At 41.2% G+C, this 27,691-nt stretch overlaps 2 protein-coding genes across 2 annotated transcripts; both read left to right on the plus strand.

Moving 5' to 3' along the window:
- The first annotated feature begins 4,952 nt into the window (after positions 1-4,952).
- On the plus strand, positions 4,953-22,582 carry LOC109486449 (fibrillin-1-like). Its single transcript, XM_019790279.1, has 35 exons — positions 4,953-4,959; positions 5,047-5,229; positions 5,524-5,691; positions 6,093-6,218; positions 6,489-6,614; positions 6,861-7,049; positions 7,375-7,497; positions 7,645-7,767; positions 11,823-11,945; positions 12,655-12,777; positions 12,914-13,036; positions 13,189-13,311; positions 13,523-13,645; positions 14,173-14,295; positions 14,478-14,603; positions 15,088-15,216; positions 15,395-15,517; positions 16,138-16,260; positions 16,450-16,572; positions 16,751-16,873; positions 17,082-17,204; positions 17,661-17,783; positions 17,945-18,067; positions 18,258-18,380; positions 18,509-18,634; positions 18,827-18,964; positions 19,097-19,219; positions 19,855-19,977; positions 20,175-20,297; positions 20,397-20,522; positions 20,689-20,811; positions 21,127-21,249; positions 21,509-21,697; positions 21,836-21,961; positions 22,449-22,582. Exons 1-35 carry the CDS (start codon positions 4,953-4,955, stop codon positions 22,580-22,582), a joined length of 4,476 nt encoding a protein of 1,491 aa, XP_019645838.1.
- LOC109486508 lies at positions 22,548-26,750 on the plus strand. Its single transcript, XM_019790345.1, has 10 exons — positions 22,548-22,571; positions 22,774-22,959; positions 23,428-23,494; positions 23,929-24,055; positions 24,322-24,467; positions 24,905-25,067; positions 25,362-25,479; positions 25,682-25,780; positions 26,040-26,252; positions 26,548-26,750. The coding sequence occupies exons 6-10, from the start codon at positions 25,012-25,014 to the stop codon at positions 26,722-26,724; spliced, it is 663 nt and encodes a 220-aa protein (XP_019645904.1). The 5' UTR covers positions 22,548-22,571; positions 22,774-22,959; positions 23,428-23,494; positions 23,929-24,055; positions 24,322-24,467; positions 24,905-25,011; the 3' UTR covers positions 26,725-26,750.
- Positions 26,751-27,691: the final 941 nt, after the last annotated feature.

Here is a 27,691-nt window from a genome sequence, read left to right on the forward strand (position 1 = left end):
TGCTGAGTAGGTAAATCAATCTACGACAATGGCCACTTTTAACTGACCTTGTTTAAAGGTCCATTATTTGCAGATGTACAACGGTATATTCCGTATCCCAGAGAATAATTCATCTACAAATAACTAATAACGTATCAATCTTATTGCTGCAAAATGGGCGCTAATGGTAGAATGCAGTTAATCATTTAATCATGTACCGAGCACCTGAGCAAAGCCCAGCGGGTTATAATTGCCACTTGTGTGGTTGTTTGGCGATCATTGGTTACCAGGCGTAAATGATTTAACAAAACCTCTCTGTATACTCTGATTCCTCCTTGTATTTTAGATGATCTGACTTGTAATATACTCTTCTAGTATGTCTCTAGTCACTGCGAGCTCCGATATTTTTAGATATTTGTGTTTGACTGTTAAACATCCTAATCAGTGTAAAGCGTCCCCCGGGTGTGGAAATGAAATACCCCGAGTTGTTGGCAACTGAAGATCGGGCTGTGATTGTTTGCTCAAAAATTCTTGTCGACTCGAAAACTTCAACAAGTTTTTGTAAACTAGTCAAGCAGGTTCATGGTACACCGTAATGGTCCCAGAATATACCCACGGGGCAATATAAAAGCTGGGAAGCATTTTAATGTGCTTGTACCTGTGAGGACACTAGTTTTGCCGCTATGGCGATGACACTTATTCATCTGCTTATTTTGACGGCCCTGCTGAGTCTTTGTCAGGCAGACTTTAGCTCTGATTCCGTCTCCTCTGAGTGGATTCCCAAATCCAGCGGAGAGATGTTGGAGTTTGCAGAGGTCGAAACCGGGGAAAGACGACTGGCCAAAGCGTACGACGAGGAACCCAACTTTGAGATTCAGGTAAAACAATCATTTCTAGTCGTTACTAATCACGATAGCAATTACGTTGCTTAGTATTTAATGACTAGATCGTTTAGTTGAAAAATCGTTCATTCAGGGGGTAGGTATAGTGGCAAACTTCATTGCATAATAATTGCGAAGCTGGTGTGTTACTCCGAAGGGCGGTTATATTGGCTATACCGATACAGATAGAGATATCTAGCCCTTAGTCATTCAACCTGTTGTCATTAATATAGAATTTTGTTGATATTTTGATACTTTATCAATTGTATTGTAGTTTTATCACTACCAGCTAATAACATTTGTTACGTTACGATTGACGGTACTTTGGTATGAGAGTTAATTTGCAGGGTGGCTATTATCAGGGCTAATTATGTAAGTGGGTCACAAAACTAGTGTCTTGGTACATTCCCATTGTCTTTTTAAGGTTGACTAACATTGCATTACTTTTGTAATGATGATGCAGTAGAACAGCGAGCGTCGTTTATAAATTTGTAGCATCTTGTACAAAGTGACACATTTAAGTGTTCGCAGTGTACTAATAGTAATCTGGATTTATTGGCTTTCAAAACAATTACAAACATAATTGACATGTTAAACGTAACGTTTTTCTCAATCAACGAAATAGTTGATTACGGAAGGCCTTTGTATCTTGGAAATGATTTGGTTCACAGTTAGTGTAGCTTCCCCTATTGACCTTTGGTTTGTAAGAGTTTCTCAGTAACCAAACTTTGTGCCAAACTTGGGCATTAAACATTGGCTATTCATAGTCGTTTTGACAACAAACCCTCAATGAAACGACAAAAACCATTGAATTATGTCTCACCGCTAAGGAGACTTTTTAAAACGTGCGGCATTGATAAGTGTCGAAAAGGGGGTTACAGTCAGATACGGTAGGTATTAGAACATCATCACGACCTTGGGTCTCTACATAACGAAGCAAACACAGCTTTAAACACTAACAGATTTGAATGACGTGAAGACAACAATAATACATTGACGGTTTAGCTACATTTAATAAATTGCACAGTGCAAGAATACTCCATAATGCCCATTTTGATCGCACAAAAGCTACATGCCTTCAGATACGCTTGAAACCTTGGTACTTTGGCACTCCATACAAACACAACAGTGATACACGATCAAAGTCACGTTTTCAACACATGTTAGAACATGTGCATGTGAGAACATTCGCATTGTTTGCCTAGTGAGGACAAATGAATGCCAATATCCTAAAGTCACCCCCTAGCGGTTAGGAAAAACATGCTATCAGAGTGTGTATACATGATGGAGGTGTGCCTCTCTTCAAACATATGAACCCTTCTTTACATTCCATCCAAAAGGAGGCCCCTTACCAAAGTTATGTACCCATATTCATCTGTGGACAATTGAATGAGAAAATGGGTGAAAAGTGAATTTTTCAAGAGCTCAACACTGGGGCCTTCATATTTCCGTGTCGTAAACGGCCGTCGCCTTTCAGAACGGTCACCGTCTTTCGATGCCTTATCACTGCCTGGTCGATGTCATATCCGAGTGTATACAAACTTTTCTTGAGGTCTAAAACGTACAAAACGTAACATACACCATACAAACCAACATCCAAATTGCAAATGTAAGGGCAGATCAGAAAAAAAATATGAAAAACCACAAAAGAAAAATACACAAGCTCGTATTCATACCCGGGTCAAAAAACGTATCGTTTCAAAAGTCGACGACAGATTATAAGACGGAAATTATTAGCGCCTTGAGGTTCCTTCTCATGACCTTCACCCTAACCACAAGAACCACCTGCCACCTAGCCACAGGGGCCTTGACTTAAAAATGCTGACACTGATTGTTTCTTACCCCAACAATTCACACGTTCTAATGTAAAGACATCATGTTTCCTAATTAAATATTGCTGAGAAAAAATGCTATTACTGTTTGCAAGGCGTGCCGATGTACCAAGATTTGCAACGCCCATGAGAGAATGCTGCTTACGTATGATCTAAATTGGTCTATGTATATAACCCCTTGGAGTGTTTTCTTCCTGGGCAATTAATTGAAGGTAACTAAACCACCATTGTATTATCATTGTCTTTACGTCATCCATGTCTGGGGCTGTTTGCGTAGTAGTCTGGACAGCAGCCAACACAATTATCATAAATCAAGAATGTAATTAGTACTCATGCATAAAATAACCACTATCCGGTCGAAATTAGGACTGCTTTTCTCAATTATTATAGAAGGCATACTTCTACAGCGTGCGATTGTTAGGTATAGGTGATTTAACGTTTCCGTCTTATTGAAGAGGTTAAATCCCAGTGCCAGGGGGTATGTGGCATTTGGCTAATACGCGGGTCTAAGTAGACAAAGGACTATGAATAGCCAGTGTTTACTGTATAAGACTTACGTTTGACACAGACCTTCGTTGCTGGAGAACGCAGAAACTCAGCTCCAGTGGCCGCTATCACAACAACTGTCACAAAATCGATTAATGAGAGTAGGCAGGGGGCCTGGCTCATTAAAATGGTAAACAACGGATGCCACCATACCTGAGGCCCAAATTATTTACACGATATGAATATTTCTTGCAATAGCCAACTGAAGATTGTAATGTTGACTCTTTCTTGGACGGATCATTAATGTCTTTCTTTTTATTAATTTTGTGTTTCTCAACTTCGTATGTGATTTTGTCAAAAAGGAGGATTAACGTTGATTCATTTATCATGATGCTATCTTTTGCAATGACCAAGTGGGTAGAGTGCTCGCCTTGCATTCGGTAGGTCGTGAGTTTGGTCCCCCGCCGAGTCATACCAAAGACATTAAAACGGTACATGCTGAATTCTCTGCTTAGCACTCAGCTTCTTGGGAAAGTGTGTGCGAGTAAAACACACATCACTACTAGCGGACTGCTGTAGTGATCGCACAAATGTGTGGCCCAAGGTATACAGAACGGAGATGGGCGCCACCTTTTGCGACCTGATGGTTGCGTTTAAATTAAAATATTATCTGTTGCACAGTTGAAAAGGAAAGCAAAGTCACTGCACCAACACGCTGTAGCAAGCGTAGAAAAAACTGGAGAAGTTCACCACAGGGGTGGGCGTAGTACACCAGCCGATCCACTATGTGCAGGTACGGATCTACTAAGTGAGATCCTATTTTTCTGCTTGCAATAACGGCAATGCTCTTTGGTTCATTAATACCTAATAAACTTATACCTACGCTTAACAGCATACCCACTGCACAAAACGTGGGATGACCAATGGCTATAAATTCACTGACTATTTTAATGGATGAATGAATGAATGATTATTGTTGTGCCTTGCAAATACTCGCCCAAGCTATAAGTTAAAAGACTATAAATGCCAGGTGTTCCTTGTATTAATTTGCATCTGTTCGGACAATAGATAAAATAATCACGTATGATAGCTAATATAAGACATCGGATGAGATTATTAGGGCTTACTCCACAAAAAGTGCAATAGACCCATTCGACTTTCATGGATCGCATAAACTAATTACATCACAGGGGGGACATTTCGAAAGAACGTCGTTCTAGAACGCTGAAGTCGAACGCAGCTTGCGGTCGCGGTGTCCCCTGGCAGATCATTTTTTTTACTAAAAGGTAGGTAAGTGTCTATTTTCTCGGCAATATATGCGGAAATGACAGGAAAACAGGCACCAACTTTGTATGGTGGCATTCTGTACAACAATTTAAGGTTATTTTGTTCTGTGACGTATGCAGTTTATGCGATCCGTGAAAGGAACTTTCGAAATGTCCCCCCTGTGACGTAATTTTTATTCGAAATGTCCCCCCTGTGACGTAGGCAGTTTATACGATCCGTGAAAGTCGAATGGGTCTATTCACCAATAGCTTTTACATACACATAGGAAATATATACTGGCAAAGATTACCTAAGTCAACAGTTAACAGACAGTTGCAATGATCATCATTTATTTTGGCAAATCTCACTTATTAGGCAGTAGTCATAATGCAGGTTTGCTCTTTAGATCGGCAATAATTAAGTGTTGCTAGTTTTTGTTAATCTCCAAGCAGATCCTAGGGTGGCATAAGACAGTATCAAATTGAGAGGGGGTCCAACATAACCTCGGATGGCGTGTTGGTCCCTCTCTGTCTTTTGCGACCCTAGGATCCGCTTTGAGATTAAGTTTTTGTAAATGTTGCTACACTTTTCCTTAACATCAGGGGACCGCACGAACTGCGACCATGCGCCGTACGGCTTCTACCCAAACCTGCTGGACTGTACCGTGTATCACGAGTGTCCAATCACTACGCGCGGTAACAATATCATTCAGCATCAATGTGCCGGTTCAGAGTACTTCGACTGGGACCTTCTCATGTGTAAGGACCTAGCGCCCATGTGTGCAGGTTAGTTGTTAAACCCCTTTACGTATCATTCGGATTATATTTTTGCATTAGTTATCCTTGACATCTTCATCCAATTTAGTTCTAAGTGAAAATACATGAAATATGTAAAATCTATGCCAGTCTTAAGTTTACGATGTTGAAAATCTAGTGCCCGATTGTTAACTCAAATGCATTTTTGTTGCAAACTACGTACATGAAGATTTAATTTTCTTACCTGATATTAGGACTATTACAATCCTCAGAAAAATCTAGATGATGTTCCACCAAGAACCACTTATAACCTAATGGTTTCAGTTGTACAATGCCCATCGATGGACATTAACGGAACAGTGAGTCCTGCGGGGCCGCACTACCCAGACGATGTGGTTACAGTCTCCTGTAATCCCGGGTACGAGCTGGAGGGACTCTCTACTGCAACATGCCAATCTAACATCACTTGGAGTGCTGTCCCAACATGCAGAGGTACCAAGGAAACATGTTGTTGATGTATGATGTTTTTACATGTATCAAGCATGGCATTCGGTTTTCGTTTTATCTAGTGCAGTATAGTGGAACTCCTTGTTTCTAATAACAGTTACGTTACCTGTGTTATCTTGAAAGTTCACCTGTGTTGGTAGAAGTCATTATGACAAGTTTGAACTGTAATTGCGAGCACAAAATATTGGACTCACCCAACTTTTCGACTGTGCAACTCCAGTCTTTGTCAAGGAATGACAATCCATCGATTTCGCGACGTCACGTAGATAACACACGTGAGCAGTGGATCATAGGTTGCAGAAAGTCTGTGGCGCCTCCCGTCTCTGTTGTGGGATGGTTGTAATGCCCTGATGTAGATGTAGTATGTCTGTGTGTTGTTCCTGCAGATATTGATGAATGCGCAGTTGCGAACCGCGTGTGCGGCCCTCCCACAGGCACATGTACCAACACACCTGGCAGTTATACCTGTACCTGTAACCCAGGCTACATCAGCTATGGTGGTACCTGTACTGGTGAGAGGAATAGTTGTTGACTTGTCTTGTGATCTTAAAGTTTAAAACATCATGATACCTACTGAGAATCAGTTTATAGTTTTCTTAATATTAATTTTATATGTATGTATGTAGTACAGCTTGTTCATTCTACCCTTGTAGAGACGGGTATCTGACGTAGTGTATTTTGCCCATGTAGGTCGTGAATATGCAATCAGGTTCATTGTCCTTGTCATTAATGACATACGTTTATATTTTGAGACAAAGCTGATTTCCGGTTTGTTACTGCAGATATAAATCAATGTACAGATGGGACCCACAACTGCCATGCAGATGCCGTCTGTACCAACGTGATAGGCGGCAGTTTTACCTGTACTTGTAAACCAGGCTACACTGGAGACGGTGTCACTTGTACGGGTGAGGAAGGCTTCTTACTTATGTTGATGCTTCTGGTGTATGTGACAAAAAGCTGATTATCAAGAATAGATGTTTATAAAACTTATATCCTTTGGCAAAGACAATTGGCAGTTGTCAGTGTTTTTGTACTTTAGTAACATAGGCTACAGAGACTAGGGTGTGATGCAGTAGTGTTAATCATTTTTCGCATATGTTGATCAAGGCATAGGCGGGAGCCATTGTTATATCATTTGTTTATAATTTCAGCTCTATCTTGTCCAACTCTGACGACCCCAGCCAATGGTGCACTGAGTCCTACAGGAACTCACTACTTCCAGGACGTGGTTACGTTTACCTGCAACCAGGGATACGGGTTAAACGGGGCCTCTACTGTAACGTGTCAAGCTGACAGCAACAACAACTTAAAATGGAGTGATCCTGTCCCAACCTGCACAGGTACCAACACATAAATTTACTCACTCACTAATTCACTCACTCACTCACTCACTCACTCACTCACTCACTCACTCACTCACTCACTCACTCACTCACTCACTCACTCACTCACTCACTCACTCACTCACTCAGGTCCGCTTGCTGCTAGAGGCGTGGCGCCCCGGCAAACAGACCTCCAGACGCATCTGTTCTGCGCTGCTTCCCAGGCTGTGGTTAGGTTGTGTCCAAGCTACCTGTACCAGCACACCCGACAGTTTTACCTGTACTTGTAACACAGGCTACAGTGGCAAGGGTGTAATTTATCAGTACACATTGTTTCCTGCAGATGTTGACGAATGCGCAGATGGGAGCCATAGCTGTGACCCAGATGCCACCTGTGCTGACACAGACGGCAGTTTCACCTGTGCCTGTAACTCAGGCTACAGCGGCGATGGTTTCACCTGTACTGGTAAGGAACAATTTAGAAACTTGATGTGTAATTTTGGATGCAACTTTTTTTGCCATACGTAGATAAGTCTAGCATTAAATTGTTCATCATAAACCCTTAACTAATATGGGCTATATAAACATTAAGTTATCTTCTTGCCTGATACAGATGACGATGAATGTACAGATGGGAGCCACAACTGCAGTCCCGATGCCACCTGTGCCAACACAAACGGCAGTTTCACATGTACTTGTAACACAGGCTACATTGGCGACGGTGTTAACTGTATCGGTGAGAAACATTCTGTGTCCCATTTTGATTGTTTAGATTAAACTGCATATACAAGCAGTAGAAAATTCTTGTAGGCTGCAATACGCCAAATGCAATATAAATGTCTTTATGCTTTATACTGCTGGGCATAACCTATACCATAAATGTTTGTACAGTTGGTCAAAGCATATTCGAGCTAAGTAAAACTTAACAGCGTCGTCAACCAGTCTTTTAACTTTGCTCGTTATATTGTTTGATTTGGGATCATGAGTTATGACATCAGTTTTATCTTTTATTCATAATTTTAGCCCCACCTTGTCCCACTCTGACGGCCCCAGCCAATGGAGGAATGAGTCCTCCCTGTCCTCACTACTTCATGGATTTCGTTACGTTCACCTGTAACCCGGGGTACGTGTTGAGCGGGGCTTCTCCTATATTGTGCGGAGTTGGCAGCAACAACAACAACCTAGCGTGGAGTCATCCTGTCCCAACCTGCACAGGTACCAACACAAATAGTTACTTATGATATTTATGAATACCCTTTTAAGATCATATATCAACTACATCAGTGGGGAAACTTATGTTGTTATTTAGATGAAACTACATAACATCAGTGGGGAAACTTATGCTGTTGTTTAGATGATATTGCATAACATTTAGGAAGTAGACATTTCTTTTACGCTAATGAATATAGATGTCGTTATACTTATAAGACACCAAGCTATACCGAGCTAAACCTTAAGAAAATTTGCTTACAAACTTACATTCTTACCTACAGCTGTGGTCCCCGTAACTACACAAACGCCTTCCAGCCCTGCAACTACTCAAACATCTGCCATCCCCGCAACTCCATCATCTGCGAGCCCCGTAACTCCATCAACATCTGCAGGTCCCGTAACTACCCCAACAACAACTGCGGGCCCCGTAACTACCCCATCAACATCTGCAGGTCCCGTAACTACCCCAACAACAACTGCGGGCCCCACGACTCTTTCAACAACAACTGCTGACGACACAACTTTGCTACCAACAACTGTGGTCCCTCTAAGTCTTCCACCAACAGCTACAGGCCCCACAAACATTCCATTAACAACTGGTATGCATTTCTGGAATCCAATGGACAAGATAGAATGCTACTGTTTTTTACGTATACTTTTGGTGTATTTCATGTAATATTTGCCTGTATCTTTTGTATTTTTATGTTATGTGGAGCACAGCATCATGTAATTTGCTGCCTGTCAGCTGCCTGGCGGCAACATTGTATTGCCATGTTGCAATGTCAAATAAATAAATTTGCTGCCTAGTGCTTCGTGTATTGCCTTTGCAAGTTGAATGAAGAAACGTCTCGATTTCCCATATTCCTTATTGCTGAACACACATGTGACAGCGGATTCGACCAGTAATCGTATGATTGTCTTTACAGGTCAATTCACTTACGGGGTCTGCGTTGACGGTTGGACGCCGTACTACAGCATCCATCAGCCGAACACTCGGGACTTCAAAGATGGAGACTTCGAGCCTCTGGGCCAGATCGTCACCACTTACAACCTCTGCGGAGGTGACCCTGACCTGGTCTGGGACATCAGCTGCCGAGAGGTATTAAGATCATTTCCTTCTGCTGTAAAGCCTTGAGAAGTCTATCTCATCGTATTTCTATATACGAAAGTGGAATAAAAGTGTCGTAATGTTCATATCATATACTCGTACATTTTGTCAAACAATTGATTAATCAGGATATAGGGATTTTCTTCTTACCTGCTAACGTTTCGATGTACATCAGGCCCCTTCCTCAGAGCTTCTGAATACATATAGCGGCGAGAAGCAGAACTCCACTCAGAAGATCTAAGAAAGGTGTCTGATAGATATCGATACGCAAGTAGGTGACATACATTACCGGCTGTGTGAGAAGAAAATCCCTATACCCTACCTTTTCGGGCTTGCTTGACCAGTCATGTCCGTGCATGTCTGTGCATACTCGGTGACTTACCAACCTAATGAAACTATTCACGGTTCTGTACGTGCAGGTTAGCACCCAGGCTCCGTGGGACAGTACCGGTGCGGCGGGTCTGGAGTGTGACACTCCCACCGGCTTCTACTGCTCCAACTCTCTCAACTACCCCGTCATGTGTGAAGACTACGAGATCAGCGTTAACTGTAACTGTGCAGGTGTAAGTTTGGTTTGTTTGTTTGTTTGTTTGTTTGTTTAGGATCTCCATTAGTGTGAATTTCACGCTATCCTTCCTGGAATCCGTAGTGAATAATCAGACCAGTATTTGGACCATCGCACACCGGGGCATGCCTCTACTCTTTTTCGAAAGGTATGGTGCGTTCTTTAACGTGCGTGGGATGTGGCTCTCCCCAAACACGGGACCTCCATTTAACGTCTTATCCGAGGGACGTCCCTAACCGAAGCTAGGTACTCATCTTCACCTGAGTGAAGTGATTAGGTATTTATTAAGATCAGTATTTTACTGCTTTAAAACCTATCAAACAGCCCAGTAATTAATAGTATATTCATGCAAACATACAGATGCAGAAATTATAATTGTAAAGTTCACCAAGTCTTATTTCTTCCAACACAGGCCCAGGCCACTACCGGCCCTTGGCAGACCACAACCAGCCAGATCACTACCATCCCAACACCCTCCGTCACTGGTCAGTACCAATTGAAGATTATTGGAGAGTTAACAACGTACGGCTACTAAAAGACAACTGCCTAATTTCATACTAAAAAGATTCTAGTACGCACTATACTCATACATTGCCGTAAAACATATTTTGATATATAGAAGGTGGGATGTGAACTTTCATGATTTCACAAAATTTTCTGTATTGCTGATGAGTTAAGTTGAACGCGCATATGTATGTTGCGCCTGCGACGATGTAACCTGTACAGCCTGGAGTCTTGTACAGGCTTGTTAGCTTTCGTCCGCTTCCTATGTTCACCTTTACTATCACGATTGTATTTACTCTACAGCTCAATTCACAAACGGGGTCTGCCATGATGGCTGGACACCGTACTACAGCATCCATCAGCCGGACCCACAAGATTTTACGGATGGAGACGTCGAGCCTGTGGACCAGATTGTCACCACCTACAACCTCTGCGGCGGTAACCCTGATCTGGTCAAAAACATAAACTGCCGCGAGGTACCAATTGCAGGATCATTCCTTAGCTTTCTCTGTAAAACCTCAAAATGTCTGGCTCGTCATATTTTTTTTATATATGATAGCGCCATAACATTGACCTTAGTGTCCACATAAATAGGTATTTTGTTAAAACCCCCTATTGTTTAGTAACCAAAACAATTTTTGTCCAATCAGATCGGTTCCCAGGTTCCATGGGACGCGACTGGTGCAGTGGGCCTTGTCTGCGACATCACCACCGGCTTCTCCTGTTCCAATGCTCTCAACTACCCGGTCATGTGTGAAGACTACGAGATCAGCGTTAACTGTAACTGTGCCGGTGTAAGTTTGGTTTCTTTGTTTGTTTGTTTGGGATCTCTATTAGTGTGAATTTCACACTACTCTTCCTGGGGTCCGTAGTGAATAATCAGACAAGTATTTGTACCATCGCACACCGGGGCATGGACCTACTCTTTTTCAATAGGTGTGGTGGGTTCTTTAACGTGCATGGGGTGTGGCTCTACCCAAACACGGGACCTCCTTTTAACGTTTTATTCATGGGACGCCCCTAACCAAAGCTAGATACTTATTTCACCTGAGTGAAGTGATAAGGTATTTATTACGATCAGCATTTTGCTACGTTGACACCTATCAAACAGCCCAAAAAATACTAGTATATTCATGTAAATATGCAGACGCAGAGATAATAATTGTACTGTTCACCAAGTCTTATTTCTTCCAACACAGGCCCAGGCCACTACCGGCCCTTGGCAGACCACGGCCAGCCAGATCACTAGCATCCCAACACTCCCCGTCACTGGTCAGTACCAATTGAAGATTATTGGAGAGTTATTTACGGCTACTAAAAAGCAACTGCCTAACTTCATACTATAAAGATTATAGTACGCACAATAATCATACTTTGCCATAAAACGTATTTCATTCTACAGATAATGATGAATGTGCAGATGGCAGCCACAACTGCAGCCCGGATGCCACCTGTACCAACACACCCGGCAGTTTTACCTGTGCTTGTAACTCTGGCTACAGCGGCGATGGTTTCACCTGTACTGGTAAAAAAAATTCTGTAACATTTCTCGAAATTCCGGAAAGATAGCTTCCGCCCATTCCGTCAAAATAGCATGCAGGCTGCAAAACCCGGAATAAATGCACGGGTTACCATATCCTTGTAGTCTCCACCAGACTCTTTTTCAGGCTGAATAAATATTAGAAATTGACCTAAAAAGAATGTAGCTGACCAGAGGAGTTGGCCTGCCATACAGGATCTGGTTTACAATTTTGTGTATAGACTGGACCCGCGTTGGTCGTCCAACTCCCCTGGCCAGCTATACGGTTACTTCATATAGCCTTATACTTTTGCAGTTTGTATTGTTTTGTGAAGCAGTATGGCAAAGCTATCAACATTTCTTTATAATGTTGATAGCTTTATAATATATAATTTCAGCTCGATCATGTCCGCCTCTGACGGCCCCAACTAACGGAGCAATGAGTCCTCCTGGGCCTCACTACTACGACAAGAACGTGGTTACGTTTACCTGTAACCAGGGGTACAAGTTGAACGGTGCCACTACTGCAGTATGCCAAGCTGGCAGCAACAACAACATGGCGTGGAGTCACCCTGTCCCAACATGCACAGGTACACAAACAGCCATTGTTGAATTTAATGTATACGTATTCATCAGTTGTTGCCATATGTTGTATAATGTAACAATTGCCGTGCAATAAAGAAGTTCTTTTTTAATCACCTGTTTGATGATACAGATAAAGATGAATGCGCGGATGGAAGCAACAACTGCAGTCCCGATGCATTCTGTACCAACACACCCGGCAGTTTTACATGTACTTGTAAGGCAGGCTACAGCGGCAACGGTGTCACTTGTACTGGTGAGGACAGTGTTCTTTAACTATTTTATATGTGTAAATACATACATACATACATCTGATTCTGATGAGTTAAAGATGTCTAATAGTGTACTATTCCATTATTGCAACTACTTAATTAAGTTTTATTTTTGTGCAGATGACGATGAATGTGCAGATGGGAGCCACAACTGCAGTCCCTATGCCTTCTGTACCAACACACCCGGCAGTTTTACATGTACATGTACCTCAGGGTACACCGGTGATGGTTTCTTCTGTTTTAGTGGTAAGGAACAGATTAATTAACTATTTATTTTAAAGGTTTGTATGTATGTATGGACGTATACATTTAACAAAACACACAAAATAGCTTTTGGATTTAAATATCACAAAACCTTTCTTAAGTAGAACGTTCTTTTTGTTTTGTTTATGCAGTAAATGACCAATGCACATCTGGAACTCACAACTGCAGCCCGCATGCCTTCTGTACCAGCACAGCTGGTAGTGTTACCTGCACCTGTTATCCAGGCTACAGCGGTGACGGTGTCACGTGTACTGGTAGGGAAATGTGTTTATTTTAAAGGTTCAAACTATGCCTAAAAGACGAAGAATCTTGCAGGCATCACGATGAATCCCATACTAATTAAAGATTTTTGATAATAAAACTACATCTACTAAAAAGACGTATGCATTACATATTCTAAACGGCGTATACACTATGCCCATACCTCATTTTAAAACACAAACTTGCTCTTTCTTTCATCTACAGATGATGATGAATGTGCAGATGGGAATAACAACTGCAGCCCCCATGCCACCTGTACCACCACACCCGGCAGTTTTACATGTACTTGTAACCCTGGCTACATCGGCGACGGTGTTGTCTGCAATGGTAACGGAAAGATGTTTTCCGTGCACTCTGTTAGAAATGAACATGCATTCTGTAATTAGGGCTTGGTTAGGCATTGTTTGCTCGAATACACGTCTTCTGGAATTCACATATGTAAACGTAGATTGACGTAACTGTAACGTCAAGTAGTTCATATTGTTTAATGAAGCACAATAACTTTATTGTGGCCATTCCTTCATAATTTCAGCTGTACCATGCCCAACTGTGACGGAACCAGTTAATGGAGCTCTGAGCCCCACCGGCCCTCACTACTACCTGAATGTGGTAACGTTTACCTGTAACCCGGGGTACAAGTTGAACGGGGCCACAACTGTAACGTGCCAAGCTGGCAGCAACAACAACCTAGTTTGGAGCAGCCCTATTCCAACCTGCACAGGTAACAATACAAAAACTTATCGATGACTACAATGTTTACATATGTATAAACCACCATAACTATTTTAAGTACAAGTTGTTGTTTCAACATTTATTCTTTATAATAAAGTTAATGTCCTGTTTTTTGGGGGCAGACGTTGACGAATGCACAGATGGAAGCCACACTTGCAGCTCCGATGCCTTTTGTACCAACACAGCCGGCAGTTTTACCTGTACCTGTAACGCAGGCTACAGCGGCAATGGCGTTATTTGTACTGGTGAGTAGGATTTATGTTAGAAAAAAAACGTTTATGTTTTTGTCACATATCCTTATGAGAACAGATTTCTGTAAGGATGATTTAATATGGTAATGGAATTCAGCAACAGTGTAAATAAAGAGACGTTAATCGTTATGAAGTTTACGCTAGTTTATATCGAAGCAAATCTACTCTTTTTTTAGATGGCGATGAATGTGCAGATGGGAGCCACAACTGCAACCCCGATGCCACATGTACCAACACACCCGGCAGTTTTACCTGCGCTTGTAACTCAGGGTACACCGGAGATGGTGTCTTCTGTTTCAATGGTGAGAACAAATTATTTACCCGTGTTGAAGTTCCAGTTGTAAGTGCCAAGTTCCAGCTGTTGCCTTCATCAAAGCACTGAAAATTGCTGGTTGACTGCAAAGAACCAATACCATGAAGAATAGCTATATTTTAATCTTTGCTAGATTTTCCTAAGATTCTAATTGATAGAAAAATATAGAAATTATCGTGTAGACCGTAAAGCACTAGTCTCTACCAGACTCCAGACACCAGGCAACATCATTGACCAGAGGAGTTGGCCGGCCATATAGAGGGTACGGCTTGCCTGCCCTCTATGGCCGGCCAACTTCTCTGGCCAATGATGTTCCCCTTAGGCGATTTCTACTATTTATTCAGCCTGCAAAGGAGTCTGGTGGAGACTAGTAAAGCATCACTGTCTTAAAAACAATACATTAAGCAGAAATAAAACAAAGGTGTTTTGGAATTCTTTTTGATGATTAAAAAACTATTCTTTCCCTTTTGAAGCCAATGACCAATGTGCAGATGGGAGCCACAACTGCAGCCCCGATGCCTTCTGTGTACATCACAGCACATCTGGTAGTTTCACCTGCACCTGTCACTCAGGCTACAGCGGCGACGGTGTCAAGTGTACTGGTAGGGAAGAAATCTGAGTCTTGTGTTTGTAGGATTTAGATCAAAGTCAATTCCATCTAGATCAACGAATATTCTTGTTTCCATAAAAATGTCAAAAATATTTTTCTATTATTAAAACCAAGGTATTGTCAAATCTTGCGAATTTAAAACAACACTTCTTGCATTTTTTTTTCGTCAGATAATGACGAATGTGCAGATGCAACCCACAACTGCAGCCCCCATGCCACCTGTACCAACACACCCGGCAGTTTTACCTGTACATGTAACCCAGGCTACAGCGGTAACAGTGTGATCTGTAATGGTAAGGGAATACTGTAACTCAATTGTCGCAAATATTTTCTGTACATTCTGTTACAATTGTTAATGCAGGCTGCAGACCACGGAGTTTAATGCCCGATTAACCATCTTATTGCTACCATACACGTTTTTATAACTCGTATCTGAGGAAGCGAAGTTGTATTCTGTAAATTAAGTAGACATTAAGCTTTCGCCAATTAGTTATCACTTTTGCGGTTTATATTGTTTAATGAGACACTAATGACATTATTGTAACCATCTGTTCACAATTTCAGCTGTACCATGTCCGACTCTGACGACTCCAGCTAATGGAGGTCTAAGTCCCACCGGGCCTCACTACTTCTTGGACATAGCTACGTTCACCTGTAACCAAGGGTACAAGTTGAACGGGGCCTCTACTTTAACGTGCGAAGCGGACAGCAACAACAACCTAGAATGGAGCGATCATGTCCCAACCTGCAAAGGTACCAACACGAACAACCATTGATAATTCCGAGGTATTCATATTCAACAGTAGTTGCCATACAGTGTATAATGGTCATGTACAATTGTTATGCAATAAACACTAGGTTTAAACACTTGTATTCTTTGATAAGTTAACCCTGTGCCTGTTTGTCGATACAGATAATGACGAATGCGTGGATGGAAGCAACAATTGCAGTCCGGATGCCTTTTGTACCAACACACCCGGCAGTTTTACCTGTACTTGTAACTCAGGGTACAGCGGCAACGGTGTAATTTGTACTGGTGAGTAGGGATTACATGTATGTTAGAAAAAACGTTATGTATTTGTGAAATGTGCTGGTGAGGACAGACTTCTGCAACGATGCTTAAATATGATAACATAATTCAGCAAGCGCTTTCTAAACAACAGTGTAATATGGAGACTTTTAGCTGATGATATGATATACCTTAGCTAATCTACTCTTTTTGCAGATGTGGATGAATGTTCTGACGGGACCCACAACTGCAGCCCGCATGCCACCTGTACCAACACACCCGGCAGTTTTACCTGTACTTGTAAGGCAGGCTACACCGGAGATGGTGTCTTCTGTTTTAGTGGTAAGGAACAGATTGTTTACTTGTGTTTAATGTTCCAGTTGTAAGTATATGTTTGCTAGTACACAGAAAAGAGCTGGTTGACTACATAGAACCAAAGACATCAAAATAGCCATACCTTTAGAAGTTAGAAATGGTAGTATTTCTGTTATATCTTTTTACAAAAACTTTTTTGCAGCTGTTGACCAATGTACAGCTGGGAGCCACAACTGCAGCCCCTACGCGTTCTGTGTGGCCACGTCGGGTAGTTTTACCTGTTCCTGTTACCCAGGCTACAGAGGCGACGGTGTCACCTGCACCGGTAGGTAAAATATCGTAAAATTTTTAGGTCTAACTATGATTAGAAGATGAAGAATCTTGAACGCCCCAAACTGCTTCCAATGCAAGTTGAAGGGTTGTCCTTGTTTCTGTTAACCAAGCCTTGTAAATAGACGTAGTCATTTTATATAGTTTTTGTATCATTACAAATAAATAAGCGAGATAAACTCACTTCTTTTTTTTTTTTACAGATAATGACGAATGTGCAGATGGAAGTAACAACTGCAGTCCGGATGCCACCTGTACCAATACACCCGGCAGTTTTACTTGTGCCTGTAACCCAGGGTACAGCGGCGACGGTATTATCTGTAATGGTAAGAGAAACATTCTTATTTTTCTTGCAGAGAGATATATTCTGTTTATTATGTTTCAAGGCTGTGAATCTGGTTTCTGAGTCAGTATTTTGTCAATGAATTAGACTTGGTAAAAGCATTCCTTCATCATTTCAGCTGTACCATGCCTGTCTCTGACGGCTCCAGTTAATGGATTCCTGAGTCCTACCGGACCTCACTACTACCAGGACGTGGTTACCTTTACCTGTAACCAGGGGTATAAGCTGAGTGGGGCCACTGCTGTAACGTGCCAAGCCGACAACAACAATCTAGAGTGGAGCGATCCTGTCCCAACCTGCATAGGTACCAACAAAAATTGTCACTGATCGATACAATTTATGCACGTATAATTTTCTGTAACTATTCTTAGAATGTTTCACTACTACTGATAGATTTTTTTAAATATATCATAATGGCATGTGGCATTTGTTGGTCCAGATAACGATGAATGCACAGATGGGAGCCACAACTGTGCCCCCCATGCCACCTGTACCAACACACCCGGCAGTTTCACTTGCGGTTGTAAAGCAGGCTATAGCGGTGACGGTTTCACCTGTACTGGTAAGAAGGCATTCTGTAACTTTGTTTACTGGTAAGGTAAACTATTATTTGACATATGGTCATTATTAACATGCACTTAAAAGACGGTCTTGATAATAAGGAGACGTTTTAAAACTTTAAAGCATTACAAGTCGAACCTAATCTATATTTTGTTTATGCAGATGTTGATGAATGTGCAGATGGGACCCACAACTGCAGCCCCTATGCCTCCTGTTTTAACACAGTAGGCAGTTTTGTCTGTGCTTGTAAGTCGGGCTTCAGTGGCGATGGTGTCACTTGTACTGGTGAGAATCTATATTCTATATTCTAAATACAGAAACAGGCGTTTTCATGTATTTTAAGGCAATTTATTCGCATAAGAGGCATCAAACCTCAGAATCAAATACGCAGGTAATTAAGCATTTCCTCAAATGTCAAGTGCTTTTTGAGTAATGTATTATGAGAAAGCTAATATCTTTTTTTTACTTTGTGCAGATGAAGACGAATGTACGAACTGGAGCCACAACTGCGATATCGACGCCACCTGTACCAACACACCCGGCAGTTTTACCTGTACTTGTAACTCAGGCTACAGCGGCGACGGTGTTACTTGTACTGGTAAGGACAAGGTTTTTAACTCTGCTTATATAGAAATACATACTAGCATCATTTTAAAGACAATCCTTGTCAACGTGTAAATTTACATTATTGTATGTCGCAGCTAATTGTCATTATTGTTTGTGCAGATGTTGACGAATGTGCAGATAACAGCCACAACTGCAGCCCCGATGCCACCTGTACTAACACACCCGGCAGTTTTAAGTGCAAGTGTACCATAGGCCACATCGGTGATGGCTTCCTCTGTTTTGATGGTGGGGAACAAATTATTACTTTTTACAAAACTACGTTCCATGTGTAAACATATCATTACTAATAAACAAATAAACAAATATATAGAATGTAAAATCAATGCCATTAAAACATATGCATAGCTTTAGTAGAAGTAACAAAATAGGAGTTTTAAAATTCCCTTTAATGGAAAACTTTTGATTCTGTTTCTGCAGCGATTGACCTTTGCTTACCTGGAAGCAACATCTGCAGCCCCCATGCCTTCTGCTCTGACCCACTCGGTACCAACACACCCGGCAGTTTTACCTGTACCTGTGTCTCAGGCTATAGCGGTGACGGTTTCACGTGTATTGGTAGGAAGGTTTTTGTAACATGTTTTTTTGTTGTCTTGTTTTCATGTGTATAAAATAAGAGTAAGGAACTGATTCCATGTTACTTTTGTTTACATAAACTGCGTCTGCTAAAGTATTTATTCATTCGTACAGATGTAGATGAATGCGCAGATGGGAGCCACAACTGTAGCCCCCATGCCACCTGTACCAACACACCTGGCAGTTTTACATGTACTTGCAACCCAGGCTACATTGGCGACGGTGTTAAATGTACTGGTAAGTAAGGATTCGGCAGCCGTTATTTTATTATACAATATAGTTTGAGTATGTTTACATTACAAATCTTATTCATCCTGCAAAACCAAAAATCAATGCAAGGCGAATCATATCGTTGCGAAAACGAAGGTTTTTGAAATTAACTCATTTCTGAGGAAGAGAATTATTAGAATAATTTAAAGAATTTTGTAAATGTAAAATTTGCTAAACTTGGCAGTTACGTCAACTAGTGTGTTACCTTCAAGTTGGTAGTTTGTATTGAGGAGGCACCATGAGTTATGAAATCATTGTAAAAACGTATCTTTTTTACTTCAGCTCTACCATGTCCGGCTATCACGGCCCCAGCTAACGGAGCATCGAGTCCTCACGGGCCTCATTACGACAAGAACGTGGTCATGTTTACCTGTAACCAGGGGTACGAGTTGAACGGGGTCCCTACTGCAACGTGCCAAGCTGGCAGCAACAACCTTGAGTGGAGTGATCCTGTCCCAACCTGCACAGGTACCAACGAGAAGTGTTACTGATCAATACAATTTATGCGGATTGAATTTTCTATAACTACTATTTCTAAAATTTAGTCATCCATTGTTCATTTCGGAGAAAAAAATATGTTGATTTTATGTTTGTTGGCACAGATAATGATGAATGTGCGGATGGGACGCACAACTGCGATCACCACGCCACCTGTACCAACACACCCGGCAGTTTCACCTGTACTTGTAACGCAGGCTACAGTGGCAGCGGTGTAACTTGTACTGGTAAGGAAGAATCCTGTATCTTTGAATGCAGAAATAAACGTTTTAGGCACATCAAAGTCATGCAGTTTATCGCCAAACAGGCTAGAAAGCTCAGATTTGAATACGTAAATGATTATAAATATTCTCACTTGAATATGTAATACATGTTTTTTTTTAACTTATGAGCAAAATAACTGATTTGTTTAATTTCTGTGCAGAGGTCGACGAATGCACAGATGGGAGCCACAACTGCAGTCCACATGCCACCTGCACCAACACGCCAGCCAGTTTTACCTGTGCTTGTAACCCTGGCTATAGTGGTGACGGTGTTACCTGTAAAGGTGAGGACAAGATTCTTTAAATCTGTTTTGATTGTTTTGATAATTAATTGTAACTTAAACCACTTCATATCGCGGCTAATTTTCATTTTGTTTGTGCAGATATCGATGAATGTGCGGACGGGACCGACAACTGCAGTCCGGATGCCACCTGTTTTAACACACCCGGAAGTTTTACCTGTATTTGCAACTCAGGCTACATCGGTGATGGGTTCTTCTGTTTCGGTGGTAAGGACCAAATCTGTACCTGTGTTGAAATTCGAGATGTATTTTTCTTATTTATAACACAAAAATAGCTTGTAGGCTGTGAAGCATAAACGGCATGTAAAGATACGCACACGGATATGTGTTATTCAGCTTCCAATTATTAACAATCTAATAATCTTGTTCGCAGCCAATGACCAATGCACAGATGGAAGCCACAACTGCAGCCCTCATGCCTTCTGTACTAACACACAGGGTAGCGTTACCTGTACTTGTTCTACGGGGTATAACGGCGATGGCGTTACATGTACAGGTAGGGAATTATTTATTGTGCGGTTTATTCTCCTTTATCTGCCTACCACCTGTGGGCGACAGCTATTCTGCCATAATATTTTTTGTCAAAATGCATCAAAATGCAGTCCGTTCCATTATGAATCAAGTTTAAACTCCATCTACCAACACAGATGATCTTTCAAGATAAGCATTCTGTTCCAATTAAGGAACATTTTATTTCAGTTTCGACAAGCTAAATCTGCTATATAGACGTCTTAATATTATATTCTATACAGATTTATATACAATACATATTTCTTGCAAAGAAAGCTCAAGACTTTCTTTATTCGTACAGATCATGACGAATGTGCAGATAACAGCCACAACTGCAGTCCCCATGCCACCTGTACCGACACACCCGGCAGTTTTACATGCACCTGTGATTTTGGCTACTTCGGCGATGGTGTCAGATGTACTGGTAAGAAAGGAATTGTCAGCTCTTATTTATTGAAGAAATATAGTTTCCGTACATTTCATTACAAAGCATCTTGCAATCGGTAAACCCGTTTATAATACCCAGTAACCATGTTGTAGCTTTGACACACATAAAACTTATCCATTTTCATTCTGAAAAAGTGAGTTTTTTGTAATGGACTAGACTTCACAGTGGTGTGCTTGACCATGATGTTGTTTGATAAGTAATGACATTATGGTAATCATTTTCCTCTTAATTTCAGCTCTATCATGTCCAAATCTGATGGCGCCAGTCAATGGAGCGCTAAGTCCCATGGGCCTTCACTACTACGAGAAGGTGGTAACATTTACCTGTAACCAGGGGTTCGAATTAGACGGGGCCACTACTGCAACATGCCAAGCTGGCAGCAACGGAAATCTGGAGTGGAGCGATCCAGTCCCAACCTGCACAGGTACCTTCAAAAAGAATTACTGAGAAATACAATACATACATGAACCTATACAACTCACCATAGCTATTTGGCACATTTAATCCCTTGTTGATGTTTTGAATAATCCTGTAAGAAAGTTAATGTCTTTCTTCTGCACAGATAATGATGAATGCGCTGACGGAGGCCACAACTGCAGCCCCCTTGCCACCTGTACCAACACACCCGGCAGTTTTACCTGTACTTGTAACCCAGGCTACTTCGGTGATGGGATCTTATGTTTTCCTGGTGAGAACAAGATTAACCTATGCTGGAGTTTTAAATTTAAGTAAGAATGTATTTATTCAAACAGAAGATGTGCAACAATAAAGAACCAGCCCCATGTTTAAAAAGTATTGTAAAAATTCTATCCCAAAATCTTTCTTTGTTTTTGCAGTTAGTGAAAAATGTCCAGATGAGATCAGCGACTGTGACGGAAGTGCCTTTTGTACCACCTCGTCTGGTAATCCTATCTGTATCTGTAAAACAGGGTACCACAGCAGAGGTGGCATATGTAAAGGTAGGGGAAAATTTGGTAACTTGTAATAAAGTTTTAGATGTTGTAAAACATAGAATAAGAAATCTTTTATCTACAAACTACTGATTTTATGTGCACTGCTTCAATGAACTACGTTTTGATGAGCATATTAATCCCATATTTTAAATCATTTATGCATTACACTTTCTTTATTAGGGAAAAAGCTTTAGTTATTTTTTATAATTTTTTCTCGTGTAGATATTAATGAGTGCAAAGATGGGAGCCACAACTGCCACCCCCATGCCACCTGTACCAACACACCCGGCAGTTTTACCTGTGCCTGTAACCCAGGGTACAGCGGCAACGGTGTCAACTGTGTTGGTGAGGAATGATTCATGTCTTTTATTTCAAAAAGTTTTTTTTCACATATCCTTACGAATCATCATACAGGTTGCAAAACGAAGAATAGAGTATTTGTATATGTTCTTGACTTCAAAATTGTGTCTTTACTTTTGCAGTTTGTGTTGTTTGGTAAGATAGAATGAGTCACGAAACCATTATAGGAATTCGTTTCTGACTACAGCTCTACAATGTCCGGCTCTAACGGCCCCAGCTAACGGAGCTCTGAGTCCTCCCGGACCTTACTACAACCAACACGCGGTAGGGTTTATTTGCAACCCTGGGTACGTGTTGAACGGGACCTATACTGCAACGTGCCAAGCTAAAAGGAACAACTTAATATGGAGTGACCCGGTCCCAACCTGCACAGGTATCAAAACAGCGATGGACTAATGAATACAATTTTATATGTGTATAATTCACCATAAATAATTTAAATACTGCATCACCGGGAAATGATTATGTATACGCCAATATACTTTCATTGAGGCATTAGAATTTGCAGCTGTGTTAATGTGTCCAGGTAGGTTGAAGCTACGCTTACATGCTGCATAAAGAAATATACGTTTTTTTGGGAGATACTAATGATAAGTAATAGTTGTGCTTTATATCTATGCATAGACCAGTGGAATGGCAATAGATTATGTCAAACTGTGTAAATGTGTCCAGCTAGGTTTAAGCTATACTAACACTAGCAACCTTACATGCTGCATACAGAAATGCAAGTGTTATTGGGAGATACTAATGATATCAAGTAATAGTTGTGTTTGATATCTATCCATCGACTAATATAATGGCAATAGATGGCAAACCGTTCCATCGTTGTTCCTTGCATTAGCGTTGCCTGCGCCGGCCCTGCCACCACCTGGAGCTTTACCTCCTGGATTGCCGTTGACAAACCAGAGGTGGGTTAAGTTGACAACATTGATATCTGTATCACATAATATGTTGAATATATCCACTGATGAAACCGATTAGCCGGACACTTTGGTTTTCAGTACCTGCAACTCTGAAGAGCTACACTTTCTTGTGTTTACGGCTCGCGACTACAAATTTTGCGTCTCATGAGCTAATATTTTTAATATTGTCACTGTAAGCCAAATGTCCATAATGCCTTCTACATTTATAACACAATGCTATCTGACTTGTTTTATTAAAATCTTAATTTGGAACGTTAGATATGCGGATACAAAGCGTCCATATCGTCTCTATATAGATTTGACAATAATTTAGAAACATGCATCAAAACAAAGATAACAATTTGTTTGACTAAACGCTACGTCAATGTAAAGAGGAAAGAATGACGACAATTACAATGATGATGATTGTTTGCGTGTAGGGTGTTTATCCCCTGTAACCAGACTAGTGACCTGGGCCTCGCACAGAGACGCCAACTGGAGACAAACTTCCGGGAAAAGTTGTTCACCCTATTTGGGGTAACTGCGACAAACGTCATCGTTACTAACGTAAGTTTTATTCTCTGACTTACGTTAACGTTGCGTGATCCATGACTCTATTGTCAGTTTTTCAGCACTTATTGACATAGTATTAGGCTAAACTTTCATAATTACGTTTGCATAGATATGACATATTAGTTTTCGCGAGCTCAAATTATAGTGTATTTTTGAATGCGTGGAATTGATTTGTTAAAACTTATTTATTGTTAAATACATTTGATTCGTCAATCACATTGGAAGGGCTTCTTTGATTAGGTCTTTTTCTTTTTTTTCAGTTTGGAATTGATTTTCAGCTGCTCGTAACGGAGCAGGACAAATTCCAGACGCAATTTGCCAGTCAACTACTCTATTCTACATTTACTGTGGGAGATGATGTCAACCCTGGCCTGTTTCACCTCCGTGATCCAACAGACTACACTGAGTAAGTGCGAAATATGACATGTCTTTATAGGTACACATGCATCTTTGAAGGCGAAGCAATATCTTCGATTTTTTGGGCCTATATTTTAGACTTTGAGTGCCCTAAATATGCATTTTATGAGGGATTTTTTTTGCTTCATAAAGTGTACTTTTCATAGTGAGTAACGAGTAAGTGGTTTCCGCCATGTTTTGTTCTTGGTTTGCATTTCAGTGTACCTTAGCGAAGTTGTACACGGAATTTTCTGTTCTTGTATTCTTTTGGTATTCTATTTATAAGGGGCATAAGATCGCTAGATGTCGATGCTACGATTTTATTAAATGAAAATAACTGAGTCTACCTCCATGTTGGTGTTCCTAACATTTTAAATGAAAACTCACCAATTCATTTATGGATTTGTAGCTTAAATTGTGACATCAATTATTGTTGCTATATTGCAGTATGGTTGTAACGTTAGAGTTCAGTGGTGTTGACTTCGGGAACTTGGCCAGCCAACATTCCTTCCCAGTGACTCAGCTCCCTTCAGCGCTTCGAGAAACACTGAGAAATGCCGGCATCTCTTCGCCTTGTGTGGACTCAATCAGAGTATTGCACATGGGGCAGGTAGATAACTTTCTCAGCTTAAAGCAATATCATTGTAGAGCATTTCAACATAAAAAACTTAGGAATGATGTTACGGCTACATTGTCAATGTATAGTATATGTTTTGTATATTACATGTGTCGTATGTTTGTTCGAAGGACCACATAAAGTGTAGCTGCAGTTTTATGCGGTAAATGTGGATCATAATAAAGAAAAAATCAAAGAATCTAACATGGGGCCGTGTGCATTCTTTTGACATCCATCTATTGATTAACCGTAAACACATTTTTACTCAGTCTAAACCTACATTTACAGAATATCATCACGTTCTCCATGTCGAAAGACCCAGACAGCACGACCAATCTCACGGAACAAGTCAAGAAACTTGAGGCAGTCCCAACACAATGGAGCACTGCAGCTAAATCTCGACTCGGTAAGTATAAAAGAGGCATTATAATTCCTTTTAGAAAGAAATTGTGAAGATTGAAAGTATATTTGACTCCCAGGGATGTGTGAGTTGATGCATTCCTTTGACGGAGGTAATCCCAAAAGATTTGAAAGTACATTTGACTCTCAGAGATGTAGGCTCTGTCGTGAGAGTGAATCAGCTTTGTGGTAACTCGACTGTGTTCCAGGCGCTCCCTTGCACCGGCGTCGATTACGATGGAACCTTTGACAGCATCTGCCCACCAGTAGGCTGTCCATGTACACCAGAAGACACCATTTCCATGGAGGTGAGCTACATTCTATCTAACCAGTCGTTCAAGACAAAAAAAACACGATTCTGGATCACCCAAAAAGGCCGATTCTTCTCCCTATTTGGCTACGTTTTACAATTTTTCAACTAGTCGTTTACTAACAGTCTAGTAGTGGGCAATACTCAGAAATGAAGGGAATCTGACATGGACAAGAATGCTCGTACTCATGGTGATAAATAGAAAACTAAAGTAACCCTATTTCTAACTGTGACTCATCTCTCTTCTTTCATACCAGGCGCCGACTGCCAGTACAGGAATGTCCACCTCTACCCAGGTCGGGCTGGCAGTCGGCATCCCTGTAGCCCTGGCCGCGCTGGCAGCACTACTGGCCCTGCTAATATTCTTCCTAAAGAAGAAGAAGAAGGGAGGGTACCGGCCTCCCACAGCCAAGCCGCGAAGGAGTGTCGTCTCCCCTGCAGTGGAGTCGTTTGAGAGAAACATCTACACCGTAAGAACCCTTTCCTATTTTGGTTCGTCTATTTGAACTTATTTTCCAGATGTCACAAGAAGGCATTTGACGTCAGCGATGCTTCCTGGCTTGTCCTTGTGTTGCCGTTGTGATTTCAATAACTGAAAATAAACGTTTTGACATTCAAACGTTTGCTGCCGAAAAATCCAGAGTTTGATTCTGGTACAGCCTGCTTGGAAGTCCCACGACATCAAAATCGTACGATGACCTACGATGGTTGTTAGTACGTCGTACGTCTCGTTTTATTTACAACATACGTTTGTGCTGGTTTCAGGCTTCCATGGACGACGCGTTCAGCCACGAGTTCGGCAAGAAGGGCGCCCAGCTGAACCGGTTCCGGGACCCAGACGCCGTGTACGGGCGGCTGTCCACAGCGTACACCCGGCCGCCCAGCACGGCCAGCTCCACGGCAACTAGGAACAGCTGGGTGTCAGGACCTGATTTCTACTAGACGTCGTCCCACAAGGCAACAATGCACCAGACACCTCGTACACTTATACTGAGATCACATTTCCAAACTGGAGCCCGGTCGGCCTGTTTGCATGAAAAAACAACAATTTTTATCCGGAATAGACACAAATAGTACTCATGATTGTCTTTTAATCTTTTTTGTGTTACTTTTCGTTCCCGAAAGCTGCCAGGCCGGGCCTCGGTAGGGAAATGTGACCTCAGCGTTAGTATTGTGTCCAGAACCGTACCTATCTAGTTCTATGCCTGAGTGGCTTAGGGCTAAGAGCAGGCACGGTTCTGGATAGAGAGCTGGCTCTCAGAACCTCATAGTTACTAGATGCCTTTCTAAAAGGCAACAACAATGCATTAGGCACATTTTACATTAAATACGTCGTTAGAACTTACTACGCCTGCATACGCAAAATCTGTAATGTGTTGTCCATAAACAGGCTTGGGACTCTTCATGGATGTTTGATTGTTGTGTTGGGTTTTATATCAACTTCTGACAATGCAACAAAAAGCAGAATGATGCTTGTGTGCGATAGTGTTTCTTAATACTGATTTTTCTTAGTAGGTAAATGTATTCAAACAATTGATACTATACCTACAACAATCATTTAGGTGCAAAGCATCATTTGACAATTTGTACATGTATTCAGATCAAGAAACCATAAAATGGTATATTTTGGTTCTCTTTTTAAAGTTAAAGTTTCATTACAATGAAGTCGTTCTCTGTTTGCGCGTATGTGTATATGTACATGGTACAAGGAATGCTAAGATTATTTAACAAAACCCTTGCAATAGCATCCAAATGAATATGCAATGTCTAAGTAACTATCAAGGTGCGTATAACGCATCAGACACTGGAGATGTCATTAAAAGAAAAAAAAAACTTTATATCAGTTCGCATTATATAGCTAGCTCTACATGTATATGTATACAACTTAAAAGTTTTTTGAAGATGAGTT

The sequence above is a fragment of the Branchiostoma belcheri genome, unplaced genomic scaffold, assembly GCF_001625305.1.
Source record: "Branchiostoma belcheri isolate BF01 breed outbred unplaced genomic scaffold, Haploidv18h27 scaffold80, whole genome shotgun sequence".
Taxonomy (NCBI): Eukaryota; Metazoa; Chordata; class Leptocardii; order Amphioxiformes; family Branchiostomatidae; genus Branchiostoma; species Branchiostoma belcheri.